Genomic DNA, 16,373 nt, shown 5'->3' on the forward strand with positions numbered 1-16,373 from the left:
CTGTTTGCTTTGTTATTTCTAACTGTCCAGTAACCTCACTCCCAACCCTCAGCCTCAGCCTGCCCTCAGGGACAGTCCCAGCTCTTCCATCTTGCACCTGTGGACTCCCCTCCCCCCAGGGTCTGGGTTGTCCTCTCCAACCCCATATTCTTTTGCTGCAGTATACAATGGCAGTGACACCTCTGGCCCTTTACTCTTCCTGCCACTGTTTGCCACATCTGGTCTCTGCCAATCACCCTCACCTCCTCTGACCTCCAATTCAGGCTGAACTAGGTATCCCCCATTTCTATGGGCCTTGGGCCCAATACCTGGAATCCCCTTACCTCCTCCATGTGCCTATCAGAGGGCCTACTGGGATGGGAAAACCATCTTAATCTCGATGCTCCTATGCACCTCAAATACCATGCTCCTGATATGCAGGAAGAAGTGCAGATAGGACACAGTTGGATACAAGTTTATTGTGGCACTGAGGTGTACAGGGGCTGGTATGGCCAGCACTGGTGTATGATGGTGGTGGAGGCAGTTGGGGACAATGAGGGGGTAAGGCAGGGTCCTGGGAACCCCAGGCTCCAGCAGGAGTCAGGGTTGGGATGACCTCTGCCAGCCCTGCCCAGAAATCTCAGCCTTGACTTCAGAACCTGTCAGAAGGTTGCAGTGGGCAGGGCCAGACAGCAGTGGGCGGGAGGGGCTCACACGTGGGAGAAGGCATGGCTCTTGCAAAGGGGCTTGTCCTTCTTGGAGTAGAAGGTCTTCCCTTCCAGGTTGATCTGACATATCTGTGGAAAGCCACGGTCCAGTCACATGGGATTGGGGGTGGCAGGAGAGGTTCCTTTCCAACCTCTCATGAATCCCACAGGCAGAGGGTTGGGGGAGGTTTACAAAGAACACAGGGGGCTGGGGGTGGGGTGCCAACCAAGAGTAGCACTCACTGCGCAAACGAAGCATGTGTCATGCCAGCTGAAGCCCAGTGCCTCCAGGAAGCGGTCCCCGGCGTCAATCTTGAAGTCACAGCCGCGGCATTTGGTGCCAAACATCTTCTCATAGTCTGGGGAGGGACACAGAGAGGAGAGACATGCTGGATTCCTGCAAGGATGAGCATCCTGTGCTCCTCTTCCCTTCCTCCATACCTCGCTCGCAGTAGGGCGCCCCTTCCTCCATGTAGAAGGCCCTGTTCCGAATGGGTGTCTTGCAGGCTGCGCAGGTGAAGCAGTGAACGTGCCAAGTCATCTTCAGGGCGTGCATGATCTCCTGGGAGGACAGTCACCGGGGGCAGCTCTTTGGCCTCCTCTCCAGAGCCATGATGACAGTAAGACTGGCCTGGAGCCCTCTTCCTTCCATAGTAAATGTTAAGTCTGCATCCCTACCACTCTTCTGTCCCAAACCTGAGATCTCCCTGTGGACATCCATACCCCCTCCAATCCCAGGCAGCCACACATTTCTCCGGGGTGAAGCAAAGGCCCTATGAAGGGTCAGACAGGTAGGTCTGGAACTCTGTCTCTCTGCTCCCCCCTTGAGGCCTCTTGCCCATGACCGATGCACACCAGGCACATCTGTCTTGGGGCTTCACACCCACTGCTCCCTCTGCCTAGAAAGCTCTATTCCAGATGGCCCCAAGGCTCAGCCTGAAACTCCCAAGTTTCTGCTCAAAGGAAGCCACTCTGGGTGTATACTCCAACCCACCTCCGAATGCTGCACTCCCACTACCCGTAACTATGGCCTCCTGTTGTCTCCTAACTACAGTTGTATCTTAACTACAGTTAATTGACCTGTTGTGTCTATTGCTTATTGTCTGTCTCCTGCTGAAATGTAAGTTCCCAGAGGGCATAAACCAGGAACAGTTCTATGAACAGTGCTTTACCATGTGCTGTAGAGGGGAAGGAGCGGGTGGGGGAGAACCAGAGGTTCATAGGCTGGGCTGTCAATCTCTGGGACCTTTGGGGCTAGCAGGGTTCAGATGTGGTGCAGGTGGAGGGCAATGTGGACGCCTTGAAGGGGGTGAGATCTGGGTTCAGCCAGACTTTGCTTCTTACCTGGGTGACATGGCTAACAGCTTTCCCTTCTCCTGACTTTGGTCCCTTCCCTGTGAATGGACCCTAATCCCACTAGACTTCCAGGGTTACAAGGATGATCACACATTTGAAGGCAGACCAGTGCCTGCCAGGCCTGGGTGGTGTACTTGACGGGGACTAGGTAGACTATGTCCTGGCACTTCCTGGAGGAGCAGTATGGCATTCAGGAAGGTCTGGTGGAAGGTTCAGACTGAAATCAAGATGTTAAAGCTGCGAGCAGGTAGGACAGCTCAGGCAGGAGTGTGGAAAGCTCAGAGTTGGGCAGAGATGCAGATTTCTGCCAGAATACAGAGCCAGTTACCAATTTTTCTTCATCTTTTTGTGTGTGTAGAAGAACTTGGGTATAGACCAGAGGTGTGGGGTGAAAGGATTCACCAGCGACAGCGTGGGGAGCAGAACAGGCAGATTGACTGAAATACACTGCTGAGGGGAGCAGTGGGCAAGACGGGAGAGGTCTGCTGGGCCATATGGGTTAGCTCCCTGGCTGAGGATCGAACTCAGGCTGCAGCAGGTAATAGCACTGAGACTTAACCTGCAGGCCGGCATGGAGGCCCCAATTACCAATTTCTAATTTACCCCGTAATGTTTCCGAAATCCATCTGTCTCTCCCACTCCCACTGCCCGGGCCCAGGCCCTAGCAGCCCAGATCCTCCTCTCTAGTTCTGTCTTCTTCACTGCCCTAGAGGAAGCTTCTCAAACACCTCTGACCTTATCAGTCCCCAGCTCCAAACTCACTGCCACTGCCAGCCTCTTCCACCTCATCTCGCACCCTTTCTACGTGCTGCCTTGTGACACAAGCTATTCCCTCTGCTTGGTGCTTGCTCCCTAACCCTTCTCCAACCTAATTCCTACTCGCCTTTTGTGTTCTGCCTAGAAGTCATTTCCATCCACTTCTTCAAGTGTTTACTGACCACCTCTTATAATAGGGGCATGGTGCTTGAAGCAGAGCAAAAAGCATGAATGAGCAAAATAGCCCTGATCCCAGCCAATGAAGTTCACAACTAGGGAGGAGAAGGAACAAATGACTGGGGAGTAGTGAGCAAATTGTGGGGGATTTGGTCTTCGGGGAAGGTGAGTATCAGGAAAAATATCCCTAAAGTGATATTTCAGTTCTAGGGGAAAAGGAATGAGGTAAAGTGGGTACTAGAGTGTTCCTGTCACCTGTGCAAAGGTCCTGTGGTGAGGGGAACAACACCTTGGCAACATGAATTGCCTGTGTAGCTGGAGCACCAGAGTGAGGGAAGTAGTGGCAAGTGATGAACTTCAAGACCATAGGGTCCCAGGTAGTCTCCAAGACAGTACAGGTCTTCTGTATGTATCCCCTAACCCTGGAGTTTCCCTTCAACTCAGCTGAAATTATCTCATTGCCTGTGATGCTCCCCTGCTCCCTGCTCTACAGTGAGCTTCATGGGCTTAGTTCAAGTGTCCTGAATTATATGCTGGTGCTGAGCATGACATTGACAATGACTGTGAAAATATCCATTCCCGGGCCTCCCTGGTAGCACAGGGGGTTAAGAAGCAACCTATGAAGCTATCCATAGCCACTGCAGCATGAGTTCGAGCCCTGGCCGGGGGGCTATCCACATGGCGCAGCAGACCTCTCCTGTCTCGCCCACTGCTCCCCTCAGCAGTGTATTTCAGTCAGTCTGCCTTTTCTGTTCCCCACTCTGTCTCTGGTGAATCCTCTCACCATCCCTATACCTCTATCCATTCCTCTTCTTATCTACTGATATAACCCCCATTTTTTGAGAGGCACATGGCTATCACAGACCATATTCCCCAGCCTCCCTTGCAGTTCAGTGTGGCCAATGGGTTGGAAGCAGAAGGGTTAGGTGGCAGCATCTTCTAATGTTGTCCATGACCCTTCCAACCGTTTTGCTCCTTCCAGCTTCCTGGAAATTTTGCCTGCAGCACAAGAACATCTTGGACTATGAGTGGTAGGTAAGGACTGGCTAAGAATGGCCGAGCAACAACATCCAGGAGCCAGAATTTGCCACACTGTGTTGTCTGCCACCTCTAAACTTTCCTAAATGAAAAGCAAGCCATTATTGAGTCTTCTACCACAAGCGGTCAGGATAATCTTCACTATCATCAATATTGCATAGCTCTCTAGCCACATCTGGCTCTGGATCCAGAAATAAGAAGCACAAACAGCAGAAAGAACCCAAACTGGGGGTCACTGGGGCTTGGGGCTGTTCCCAGCTTGACCTTGCATAGTTTTTGCTCCTCTGTCCTTCAATTCCAACACGGGTGCAACAGGAACCCCCTCAGCAAGTCATGCAGCCTGATCTGTATCCTCTTCCACTGGATCTGCTCTCAGCCACTGATACCCTATGAGTCCCCCCAGTCCAGGGTGAGCTCTCGGGACTGGCCAGCTAAATGGCCCACCTCTATCTCTTCACAAGGCACCCCCCCGATTGGGGCAAACTGCCTGGCACACTCAAAACAAAATGAATGAGGGAAGCATTCATAAAATTCTCTGACCTAAGTCCCAAGCCTGCTCTGGGCAGCAGCTAGGTTGCCCTCCAGGAAACCTGGCTGGGCCATGTGGTATATTTCACCCCAGTGGGAAAGACAGGATTTTGCATCATGAATTTTGAGTCTGAATTTCTGACTCTGCCACTCAACCATCCTATGCCTCCCAGCACATGAAGCCATCTTTCTAGATTTCAGGTTTCTCTTGCATTAAGGCGGCAGACACAGTGGATTGACCTCTCAACAGCCTGTCACCACCCAATTCTCTCTTGCTTTCCTCTTACTGACGCTAGAAGTTCACATACTGAGTTTGCCAGCTTTCCTGTGGTCCAGGTGCTCACAGCACAGAGTTCTAAACACTGAGATAAAGATGCAAATTCTTGGTTTTTCTTCCAGAGTCAAAGGCAAAAAAAAACCCAGAGGTTAAAGACACAGTGCTATCAAGCTGTCGATAGCCACTGCAGTATGAGTTCGATCCTACCAGGGAGCTACCTTACCAGGGAGCTACCCACATGGTGCAGTGGGCCTCTCCAGTCTCACCCGCTGCTCCCCTCAGCAAGGTATTTCAGTGGATCTGCCTGTTCTGCTCCCCACTCTCTCTGGTAGATCTTCTCACCCCCCTCACCTCTGGTCTACACCCCAGTTCTTGTGTGCATAAATAATCTTTTTTTTTTTTTTTAAAAAAAGAGGCCTCCCCTGGTGGCGCAGTGGTTGAGCGTTGGGCTGCGAAGCTGCCCGCAGCCTCTGCAGCGCCAGCTTGATCCCCGGCCGCCAGCGAGGATCCCACATGGCGCGCAGACCTCTCCTGCCGCTCCCGCTGCTTCCCTCAGCAGTGTACTTCGCCAGTCTGCCTGTTCTGTTCCCTGCTCTGTCTCTGGTGAATTCTCTCACCCTCCCACGCTTCTGACTGTACCCAGTGCTTGTATAACTAAATAAATAAATCTTAAAAAAAAAAAAAAAGGCAAAATATCCTCAAAGAGAATGACACTTGCAGGCCTCCCTGGTGGCACAGGGGTTAAAGTCTCAGTGCCATCAAGCTATCACCAGCCACTGAGGCATGAGTTTGATCCCAGCTAGGGAGCTAACCCACATATGGCACAGCAGACCTCTCCTGTCTCACCCATTGCTCCTCTTAGAAGTATATTTTTGTAGATCTGCCTGTTCTGCTCCCCACTCTGTCTCTGGAGAATCCTCTCACCGTCCCCCCACCCCCGTACCTCTGGCCTACACCCCTGTTCTTGTATGCATAAAAAAATAAAAATAAATCTTAAAAAAAAAAAAAAGACACTTTCCCCTTCTCATTCATTACTGTCTGCGGCAAGAATTCAAGGCTTGGGGCTCAGGTGATCATCTGCTGAGCACACAGAAAAGTTTAGGGACAAAGGTGTATAGGCTAAAATTTCAAAGTAATAACAGTCTACAGGTGGGCTTCCCTAGTGGGGCAAGGGGTTAAGTCATAGCACTATGAAGCTATCCGCAGCCACTGCAGCATGAGTTTGATCCCCGGCCAGGGAGGTGACCCATATAGCACAGCAGACCTCCCCTGTCTCTCCTGCTGCTCCCCTCAGCAGTGCATTTTAGTACAGCTGCCCGTTCCGCTCCCCACTGTCTCTGGTGAATCCTCTCGTCCCCACATCTCTGGTCTGCACCCCCAGCTCTTGTACGCATATATAAATCTTTATAGAACAAAAACAAAGCAGCTTACAGGCATCTCTTGAAATTCTTGTGACTGAAGTAAATAGCCCCTTCTGCTTAAAATCTTTAGGGTTTTCTGCTGATGTAGCTGAATGTTATCCCATTGACACAGCAGCCAGTCTAGCCTACCAGCACTTCCCTTCTTCGGGTAATGTCCTCCTGGCTTTATTTCAGGGCACCTCACTCTCAGATGTGCTTTAGCCGGGGCCACTGGACCCCATTCCACAGGTGGTGTCAGCCAGGCCTGGCCAATGAGAGTCCAGGGTTTGGTTCGGGGAGGGGCATGGGTGACAGCGCTGGATTCAGTGCTTCTGCTGGCAGAGGTGCTCTTTCTGTGTGTGCTGCTCAGCTAGGGAGCTGGAACCCTGCAGCCACTATGGCACCATCTTGGCCGCCTTCTAGGGAAAGCATGCAGGGAACGAAGCCAGCACAGATGGAAAACAGAGGCAAGTGGCACCAAGAGTCCCAGTAACCTTGGTACCTATGTTAATTCTGCTGGGCCTGAAAGTGAGCATCCTTGGGGCTTGGCAGTTGGTTACTTGAGCCACATTTCTTTCTTGTTTGAACCCTTGAGTACATTTCCGGTCACTTGTTAAGGGGATCCTGGCTAACAGAGTGAGGCTGGTTTGTTGGGTTGCTAAGAAGCCAGGCTCGTGCGGGGAGAGCCCTGATACTCCTCAATGCTGACCAGGTCAGGATCTCCTTCCACCCACCTGCCCAACAGCCCCACTCACGCCCGTGATCTTCTTTTTGCACTTGGCACAGCTGGGAGCGTAGCGCATGTCATAGCAGGGTGGGCAGAAGATCGAACCCTTCTCCTCGAAGAAGCCACCCTCTTCCAGAACCTTCCCACACTGGCTGCACACAAATTCCTCAGGGTGGTATGCATGGCCCAGGGCCACCAGGTAACGGCCCCTGAGGGGAAGGTGACATAGTGAGAGGGATGCAGTGCAATGGGGGTCCAGGTCAGGGCTCAAGTGGATTTACTCAGTGCCCTGCTATGAAGCCTGGAAGGGAGAGCACCGTTTCTCTTTTTCCAGAAAGGGGAGAAAATAATAGGCTTGGGAAGTGACTGGGCCAAGTCACAGATCATATGGTGGGAGTGAGTGGTGAAAAGGCACACTAATGACAGCAGATAAGCGAGGGGGACAATGTGGAAACTCCAGAGGTTACACTGGGTAAAGGCTGCTGAATTGGGCCTAATGCAACAAACCCAAGATACTGGTATGGGGTGCAGTGGTGGGGAGGCCCAGAGTGCTCATGAGTCCTGAAAACCAGTAAGCACGTAAGCCGACCCTGGTGCCCACCCTGTTTTTGCTTATGCCATCTGGCCTGAGGAAGAGCCTGCAGGTCCCAGATAAATAGGGTGTCTGAAGGAGGGAGTGCTTTGCAGAGCCTAAGAGCTGACAGGAGAGGAGAGCAGAAGTAGGAAGGTTCTAGAGTCTGGCACACTGTCTCTGGGGAGCCAGGCTGGGACCCTGCTGGGCTCGAGGGAGCAAGACAGAACGGGAGGGGCTCTGGCTTAGCAGAGAAAGACAGTGAGCAAGAGAGAAAGAGGTAGAGGGGCTGGGAGGAGGTGGTCCCTTCTTTGTCCAAAAAGCAGCAAGTCTGGGAGTGCAGCAAGGACTATTGTTGGCACTTCCTTCACTTTATCAGGCAAACGCTGAGAAGGGTTGATGTGGGGTGGAGGTAAGGCAGAATTCCAAATCTGTGAACCCAGATCAGGTCCTGACCCCGACTCCAACTCCCACAGTGGCAGCTGAGATGACAGACCAAGGAGCAGAGGTGGGAAAGATGTCAGGACCAAACTGTGGGTCAGGAAAGCCAGGCTAGGAAAGAAACATGGCCACCCACCGGATGACCTTGTGACATTGGTGGCACACGGGTGTCTTGCCATTGCCGCCACCAGTCCCTCCTGTGGCCCCTCCAGTGGCTGCCTGCACGATGGAGGTACGGTTCTGCAGAGGTGTGGGTGTGGCTGGCTGGCTGTGCCGGGTGAGCACCGTGCTGGTCTTGTCGGGGGCATAGCGCTCGGCAAAGGCAGGGTCCACGGCCCAGGGTGGGCGGCTGGTGGGGCTAGGGGTGGTAGGGCCTGCCAGAACCAAGCAGAGAGGCTCCAGGGAACTCCCTCCCAGGGACCCCAAAGGACAGGGCAAGCACCCGGGGTGGCTTGAAAGAGCCCACAGTCCCCATGCCCCTTGGAGTTTCCCCACCCTTGCCCAGGTCCAACTTCCCTCTCTCACCAGGCCAGGGTTCCTGGGGTGTAGCTGAGGCTGGGGCTTCTGTCCTGGGTACCTGGCTGCAAGATCCGCCATTCAAGGCCCTGCATAGCTGAGGCTCCTGGCATAACCCCCCCCCCCCACCTGCTGTTCCTATGAGAGGTGCCTGGGTCCATGAAAGCTGCTGGGCAGGATTCCAAGCCCCACTAGGGTAAGGCTCTCACTTTTGGAGCAGCTTTTGGTGATCCCTGAGATTGGTTCAGATGGCAGGGAGCCCTTTGCTGGTACCTCTGCCCAATGACTGGCAGGGCCCAGACTGGCAGGGCCCACACAGGGTCTAAACCACCTACACCCCAGACCCAAAACACAAATCAAACCCACAAAGAGAGAAGACGAAAGCAGAGAAAGCAGGGCTGAGAACGTTTATTTCCATGCCCAAGTCAGCACAGACCTGGCAGACAACAATACCATAGGGCAAAGAGGGAGGGCGGTGTCAGACGGAGCCAGGCCCTTTGCCAGGTGGGCAGGAGATTCAGTCCAGGGGCAGGAAAGTGTTGGGTGAGGCAGGTAGAAGCTGGAGGCACCAAGGGGATGCCCTGGGCAAGAGGAACAGAGAGAGAGGCAGAGAGGGCAGCCAGTTGGCAAGGGCCAAGCTAGGGCTGCAAGTTGAGCACATGGGCAGAGCGCTGGTGGTGCCAGTCCCGGAGGCGGGTGTAGCGTGGGCTCTGCAGCTCCAGGACATACTTTTCCCTGAGGGGCAGAGAGAGAAGAAGGAAGAAGTAGAAGGGAGGGAGGAAATTGGGAGGACCGGGAAGAAGGCAGGCAGGCAGCAGGATGGCAGAAGGAAGAAAGGCAGGACGATGGAAGAGTGGGAGGGAAGGCGTAAGGAGGGTAAAGACCCCTGGCTGGGGACTGCCAGGAGCAGCAACAGGGGTGGGTGGCTGACATGGCAGGAGGTGAGAAGAAGGGCTGATGCTCAACATTTTACCTTGACATCTTCAGTTGCTCCTCATCCGGGTCTTGCACTGAGAGGGCAGAGGCAAGCATTGGCTAAGAGAAGACACAGGGCTATCCCTGCCCTGAGCCCTGGCAGCGGGGTACCAGAGTGGTCTCCTTGAGAAAGGGTTTAAGTTGGGGGCCAGGAGGAGAGTCCACCCTGCCCTGGGCTGGTACTTACTGAACTCGGTGCCCGTCAGGTGGGCAAGGATGCGGAAGGAGCGGGACTGGCCTGTCCCGGGCCTCGGCCGCCAGTCCTCTGTGTTGTCCATCAGCCGCTGCTTGCTGGCATCTGGGACCAGCGGTCGGAGCGGCTGTCTGTAGGGAGGGTGTGGCTCAGAACCTCACGCTGGGGATGGGTGGTGGGGGTAGCCCCTCCCCGGATTTGGCCCATGGGGGCTGTGGTGATGGGAGAGTGGGGAGGGGCAAAGCCAGGGCTCTGCTGGGTGAGTGGGTAGGTGGGTAGTTGGATCAGTGAGAGGGAAGGAGGGCAGCCAGGGCAGGGAGGGGCTATGGCCCAGAGTGCCAAAAGGAAGGAAGAGAGGAGCAGGCAGAGGGGGCTCACTGACTTGTCAGGGGTCTGCACCTGTGAAGGAAATAGATAGATGGACAAAGGGACAAAGAGACAGACACAGGGGAAGAAAAAGATGGCGAGGGGTCAGAGTAAACGGGTACGGCTGCACTGAGTTTCTGGGTCTCAGCAGCCCAATACAACACCCCAACCCCTGACCTCCAGTGGTAAGGCGCTGCCTGGTTCAGAGCCTCCAGGAGTCTAGAAGCCACGCTCAGGAGAGGGGCCCGGTGCCTGCAACCCCTGCCCAGGCCGCCAGGGGTCGCTGCCGCACGGTTTCAGCAGAACATGGTTGCAGCACAGACCGAACAGCAGTGGGTAGCGGGTTGGGGGGCGGTGGGTGGGCAGGGACCGACGTACCCATTCTGCTGCGGGGTGCTGTCAGCGGGCGGGGGTGCCCCAAAGGGCCGGGCCGTCTTGTTGAGGGAGGCGCTGGGTGCAAAGGTGTACCGCGGGGGGTCCGCGGCGGGGGCCAGGGCCTGGGCGGAGACAGAGCCGGGCAAGGGCAGGCAGGGGTGGGGCCTGGGGCAGAGTGGGGTGCCCCCCCAGCGCCGTGGAGAGGACAGCGGTGTTCCAGCCCCTCCCCCACACATCTGGCCAGAGGATGGGGGGGGCATCTCAGGTTTCAAAGGGCCCATTTGGGAATGATGATCTCAGCCCACGCTGCCCCAAGGCGGAGGGCGGAGTGTGGCTTTGCAGTACCATAAGGCAGGATGCAGGCAGACAGACAGGCTGACATGCATGGTGTGGTGCCAGGACCGTGCGGCAGCCCTTGGCCCAATTACCCGGGTGCTCCACAACTCTGGCCTCTAACCTCTACCCTACACCAGGGATGGGGGGTACCCAGGCAGCCTAGGAGAGGGCAGGTCACCCTAGTGTGCAAACTCACCCCGCCCACCCGCTGTCCAGATGTTCCAAGCTGGTCACCTACCTTCTGCTGTTTGCTCTGAGCCGGCTGCACTCTGGAGGAGACAGGGAAGGGGTGATGGTAAGTCTGGTCCAAGGGTGTCCCCTCCCATCAGGCAGACCAGCATCCACATACCTGCTAAGACCCAGGCTGAGGCGCTCCCCGCAGGCTCGGATCTTGTTCTGTGCTTCAATGTGCGTGAGCCCCCCGGCATTCTCACCATCTATGCTCAGCACCCAGTCTCCTACAGCCACGCCAGCCTGTGCTGCTTTGCCTCCAGGAGTGAGCTATGGAGAGACTAAGCGTCAGGGAGGCCCAAGACTGCAGACCAAGCTGAGGCCAGCATTCACTAACCCCACCTAAGCTGTCCAGTGGCCAGAACCCAGGGCCTCTGAGATCAACATATTTCTGGGCAGCTGCCATCTGGGAGGGGGTAGGGCTCATGTGAGCGACCGTGCTAATTTCATTATTCACCTTCACGACCCTCCCCACAGTCCAGAAAATGCTGTGATGTCAACAGCCACCCTCAGGCTAAATCCAAAGCTTCTGGCTTGTGCATGTGGCAGGTTTCTCCTCCCTGACACCCTTGGGTGCTCTCAGTTACCTCCTACATTTCCAGCACCCTGACCTGGGGTCACCTGCAGAGATCTACAAAGACTCTTTGAGAGCCAGGAATAGGCCCCATCATCTCCAATTCCCAGAGAAAAATGCTTAAGGGGCCTCAAGGTGTCAGCCAGGGCTTCAAAAGCAATAAATGGGTGACACCCTCAAGACTTTGACAGCATCACCCTCTCCCCTAAATCTTTTAGGTTCTGAGTTGGGAATCTCTGGTTCCCTTGGCAAATGAGGGGAAACGGCAGCCTGAAGAGAATAGCCACATCAGCAGCAAGCACTGAGACCATCAGGGATGACTTCTGGGAAGTGATGGGCTTTGGTGACAAGAGTGGGGGTGCTGAGGGTCCCTTCGTGAAGGTCTCCAATGCCATGCCAGGGGAAGGGTCTAGGACTTGGTCTTGAGGGCAGATGGAGCAGTTTGAAGACTCAGGTGGGATTTTTCCCAGGCCCCTAGGAGAGGTGACCCTGTCAGTCTTTAAGTCCAGCTGCAGTAACCTAGGTGGGGTAGGCACCTTGTTCATGGGGCACCCATGCTTCTGGCAAAGGGCTGGCATTGATTGGGCTTCTGAGGGGTCATGTTGGAAGGCTGATTCACACTTTACAGCTTGGGGAGGGGAGGCTTGGAGTACAGGCTGCCTGTGGCCCCAGGTGGGCCAATGCAGACTAAGTTTAGGTGAGAAGAGTGGAGCTAAGAGGTTCCAGAGAGGGCAGAGGGGCCAGCTGCAGGGTTTGACAGCACTGGGAGAAAAGGGATGACTGGGTTTCACAGGTCTGTTTCATGCTTGAGAGTTTAAAAGGGTAAGAAAGCTGAGTGGTCCCTTCTTCACCTACTAAATAAACAGCAGTGTCTGCTACTGAGTAGCTAGTATTGCCATATATTGTCACTGAATTCCCCAGTATCTGAGCATTTGGGATTATACCCATTTCACACATGGGAAAAAGAGATCAAGTAACTTGGCCTCAAGTCATCCAGTAAGAGATAGTGCCAAAATGGAGTGCGTGACCATTGGCACGCCAATGGTCCAATCTTTTAGGTTCTGAGTTGGGAATCTCTGGTTCCCTTGGCAAATGAGGGGAAACAGCAGCCTGGAGGGAATAGCCACACCAGCCGCACGCAGTGCCTGACCTTAGGCTCCATTACACTAGGCCCCTCTCTGCTGAGCAGTGGTGCTACTTAGAGTTTGTCCATTCGGAAAGATTCCTTAACCCTGTGGCTGGTTTGGGGCTTAGATCCCCTATCTCACCTTTACTTTAATCCAACCTCTTACAAGGGGCATGGGGAAGTGATGCCCTTGAGGGGAAGTGACTTACTCAAGGTCATGGTGAGTCAGTAGAAGGAAACCTGGCCTAGCCACTCCCTACCCAGAGGACAGGCTCCTGGGAGGTGTAGGCTGAGCCTGAGCTGGGGGCCTTGGAATGGGCAGGGGCAGCTGGCTTCTGGAAAGTGCTGGGGAGTTGGGAACTACTTCCTTTCCTGAGTGAGGATAGGAAGCACAAGGACAAAGGAGTGGTCAGAGATGCAGAGAGAAGCAAGAGAGAGCTGGGAATAGGGTGGGGTGGCTGGAGAGAAGCAAAGAGGCCCAGGGACCAAGGAGGGGGAAAAGCCAGGGGACTGGACACTGCCTGGGGTAGGGGTGAGTCAGCCCCAGGGCTCCACTGAGCAGGCCAACCTCCAAGTCCCAGACATTACCTCATCTCCCAAGCCTGGGGCCCACAGCCAGCTCTAGCCCCCCCCACTTCCCCTTATATTGGGGTCAGGGAGTGTGAGGGGGTAGGCCCGGCTCAGAAAAGACCACCTCCAACTCCAAGGTTGGGCTCAGCTGGTAACCCCACCCATTTGCTAGGGTGCCTGACATGACAGCCTGGGGCCAGGGTGCCCCCAACAGGCCACATCTGAAAGCCCATTCCTCCACACTATGTTGCCCATGCCTATCTAAGAACTGGAGACTCAGAGACCACCAGCCAGGCCTAGGCCGCCAGTCATGCTGTTCAGGCAGTTTTCCAGAGATGGGGATACAGGATAGGTTTTCAGGACTGGCAATGCTTCAGTGTTGTGTAGGGTGGGTATGGGTGGTGGTGGTGGGGAAACCACTGCCCTTAGCCATCCTGCTGGCAGGGCAGTTTCCAGGGGAAACCCAAGGAAACCAGGTCCCTGGGAAGAACAGTGACCTCCAGCCTGCCCTGGCTACCAAGCCCAACTCCTGCCTCGGGGCCCCTCTCAGGCTGGGAAATGCCTGGCCAACCTTCTCCCCCCTTCAGGCTATGCTTGCCCTGGGCTTCCTGCTACTGGCTGCTTGCCCACGGGGTGCCTGGGTGGGCCTCTGTGGTCAGGCGGATGTGGAGCAGGAAGTCCCTGCCCCCTCTGACCCTCAGGCCACAGAGACAGCCCTGATTCTGGGCAGGCAGTTTGTTTTCTGTGTCCCATAAATGACCCCATAGCTGGAGCCATGGTCTGGTGGTGACCAGTTGAGAAGCCCACCAATGGGGTCCAGGGGTTCAGGTCTAGGCCAGTCTTCCTAGGCTCTGCAGACTCATGCTACCAGCAGGCCATCCCAGCATGGGTCTGCATTCTTGGTCTTATAAGGCAATCCCCCTGCCACAGGGAGGAGCCTACCCTCAGCTCTGCCCCTACCAGGATAGGCTCAGCAGCAGAAATCTGAGATCTAGAACCCTGTCCTAGACCTCTGCTTGAGGTCAAAGGCCGCTGCATCCTGAATTGGAATCAGTAGATGGAGATGGAAGTTCTCACAGACTGGTGCCTGAATTCATCCCTGATTTGCAAATAATCACTGAAGGAGTCTATCCTGAGTCCCCTCATATGGAAAAGCAGGATAACAATTACAGTTCTCTGGGTGGTGATGGGGTTGCAGTAAGATCCTGTAGTGGAGCCTCCCTGGTGGCGCAAGGGGTTAAGCACCGCACTATGAAGCAATCCGCAGCCTCTGCAGCGCAAGTTCGATCCCTGGCAGGCCACGGAGCAACCCACATGGTGCTGCAGACCTCCCCTGACTCGCTCGCTGCTCCCCTCAGCAGTGTATTTCGGTCAGTCTGCTGTTCTGTTCCCCATTCTGTCTCTGGTGAATCCTCTCACCTCCCGCATCTCTGTCTTGTGCCCCAGTTCTTGTATGCATAAATAAATATTTTTTTTAAAAAAATCCTGTAGTCAGAGAATCCTGCCTAGAACCTGGCTCTAAATAATGCTCCTTCAAAAAGCAAAAAGCATAGGCACTCCCTAGAGATTTCATGCTTCCATCCTGCAGAATGAGCATCCCCAGGCCTCATACATGGCCCCATAAAGTACTGCGCTGTGCTGGGGACATGTGGGGGCTCTCCCAGCATTCACCTAGTTGGAAGTTCTATGACAGGGGCCCACCACATCTCTGGACCAGGACATCTCCTGGTCGGTTGGTTCAGTTTACTCTTCTCAGACTCCTCCCATCACCCACAGGACCTCTGAGCACCTAAAAACTCTTGGGGGAGCCCCTTCCCCAACCTAGGCTCACCCGGGAGATGGAGAGGGGCACATTGAAGTCCTTGCCTCCCTGCAGCCGGAAGCCCCAGGGTGCTGGCCCCTCCAGCACCACCTTGAAGGAATCCATGGTTCCCGCTCCTGAGAGGACAGAAAAAGTGAGTGGTCCTGGTGGTGGGTGTGCGGGCGGTCCCACTCCGTGGGATTGGTGCCCAGGACTGGTGCCAGACCAGCAGAGGGCAGACTCCAAGCACACCCAAGACAGGCGCAAGCGAGAACCTTCTCAGGTCTGGCGGGGGTTGCTGGCAGAGAGATCTCACTTCGGAAAGATGGGCGCAAGAATCCTCCCCCAGAGACTGGGAAGGTGAGGGGAGTCCGCATCCAGACATGAAGTTCTCTTCATGGAGGAGTGGGCCTCGGGGCTAACTTGGCAAGGCCTTCCCCCAAGCAAGCACTGAGTCTTGGATGGCCGGGTGAGTCAGGGGCCAGCGCTCCTCTCCCCCGCCCCCAGGTCCCGGCAGGCAGGCCGCAGCTGGAGCCGGCTCGGACTATATAAGGCGTGTAAACTGACACTGTGAGGAGAGCCAGCGAAGGGAGCACTTGGGGGCTCGGGACGCCAGGGGGAGGGGTGGGGAGGGTGCAGGCTGGAGGGAATCCTAGCCATTTCAGGATCGGTCAAGGCTGCTGGAAGCCAAGGCAGTACCCCTGGGCGCTGGGGGTGGGGGAGGGGAGCGAGGCAGGGAGGCTCGGGGCGAGGGCGCGGCCCCTAAGGAGCTCGGTGGGGACTGGCAGGCCAAGGTGCCCACTGGGGGTGGTGCCTCCCGCACAGGGCGGCTATCATCCCGACGTGACTCAGTTTCCCTCATGATCCCCGTCTGGGCCCCATGCATTGGCCGAGTCCCGGGCGCAGGAAGCAGCGCAGGCGCCAATCCGCCGCGCCGAGCGGGCTTAGCCGCAGGAAGGCGGGGGCGGGGGCAAAGGCAGGGGCCCCGGCCTGCGAGAGGAAGCGCCGCGCTGGCCACGACCCCTAACGCCCTCCGTGGCCCCCAGCAGGCTGCTACCCTCCAGCCTGGCCCTGCCCGAGATGCCCCGCGAGGTCGCCTGTACCTGCTCGGCCCCGCGCTGCTCTGGCGGGCTCCCGGGAGCGCGTCGGGCTCGGCGGCCAGCGTTCCGACCCCGCCCCGCGCTCGCCGACCGCTTTGAGCCTGCGGAGGGAGGCGGAGCCTCAAGCCACGCCCACAGGGGCACGCCCACTCGCCGCCGCGGCGCTGCGGGAAGCCCCACCCACTCCTTCCTCCTGGCCCAATCACGGAGTCCCGTCTCGCTCGGCGCCGTAAGACTGGGCTCCCCCGTCCCC

The 16,373-nt window shown here is 55.9% G+C and overlaps 1 protein-coding gene across 3 annotated transcripts; it reads right to left on the bottom strand.

Annotated features, from left to right (window-relative positions):
• Nucleotides 1-472: 472 nt before the first annotated feature.
• PDLIM7 (PDZ and LIM domain 7) lies at nucleotides 473-15,284 on the bottom strand. 3 transcript variants are annotated; one of them, XM_084244203.1, is made up of 12 exons: nucleotides 15,051-15,284; nucleotides 11,068-11,219; nucleotides 10,957-10,987; nucleotides 10,386-10,504; nucleotides 9,636-9,772; nucleotides 9,447-9,483; nucleotides 8,483-8,538; nucleotides 8,094-8,331; nucleotides 6,974-7,154; nucleotides 1,128-1,248; nucleotides 930-1,045; nucleotides 473-776 (listed from the first exon to the last, which is right to left on the bottom strand). In XM_084244203.1, the coding sequence occupies exons 1-12, from the start codon at nucleotides 15,144-15,146 to the stop codon at nucleotides 690-692; spliced, it is 1,371 nt and encodes a 456-aa protein (XP_084100329.1). In that variant the 5' UTR covers nucleotides 15,147-15,284; the 3' UTR covers nucleotides 473-689. The 3 variants fall into 3 exon arrangements, with proteins under 3 accessions (XP_084100329.1, XP_084100328.1, XP_084100330.1); XM_084244202.1 differs by lacking the exon at nucleotides 10,386-10,504 and adding an exon at nucleotides 10,020-10,040 and having other exon boundaries at nucleotides 9,636-9,768; nucleotides 15,051-15,263; XM_084244204.1 differs by lacking the exons at nucleotides 473-776; nucleotides 930-1,045; nucleotides 1,128-1,248; ... (1 more) ...; nucleotides 8,094-8,331; nucleotides 8,483-8,538 and adding an exon at nucleotides 8,894-9,208 and having other exon boundaries at nucleotides 15,051-15,263.
• Between the last annotated feature and the right edge of the window lie 1,089 nt (nucleotides 15,285-16,373).

The sequence above is a fragment of the Talpa europaea genome (genome assembly GCF_964194135.1).
Source record: "Talpa europaea genome assembly, chromosome: 9".
NCBI classification, from domain to species: domain Eukaryota; kingdom Metazoa; phylum Chordata; class Mammalia; order Eulipotyphla; family Talpidae; genus Talpa; species Talpa europaea.

What these genes read in the sequence shown, in the direction of transcription:
- PDLIM7 (XM_084244203.1), bottom strand. Translation starts at nt 15,146, where the DNA reads ATGGATTCCTTCAAGGTGGTGCTGGAGGGGCCAGCACCCTGGGGCTTC. An exon ending in TGCCCCTCTCCATCTCCCGG is followed by an intron (nt 11,220 to 15,050) that starts GTGAGCCTAGGT and finishes GTCTCTCCATAG; the next exon opens with CTCACTCCTGGAGGCAAAGC. An exon ending in CCTGACGGGCACCGAGTTCA is followed by an intron (nt 9,484 to 9,635) that starts GTAAGTACCAGC and finishes CTGCCCTCTCAG; the next exon opens with TGCAAGACCCGGATGAGGAG.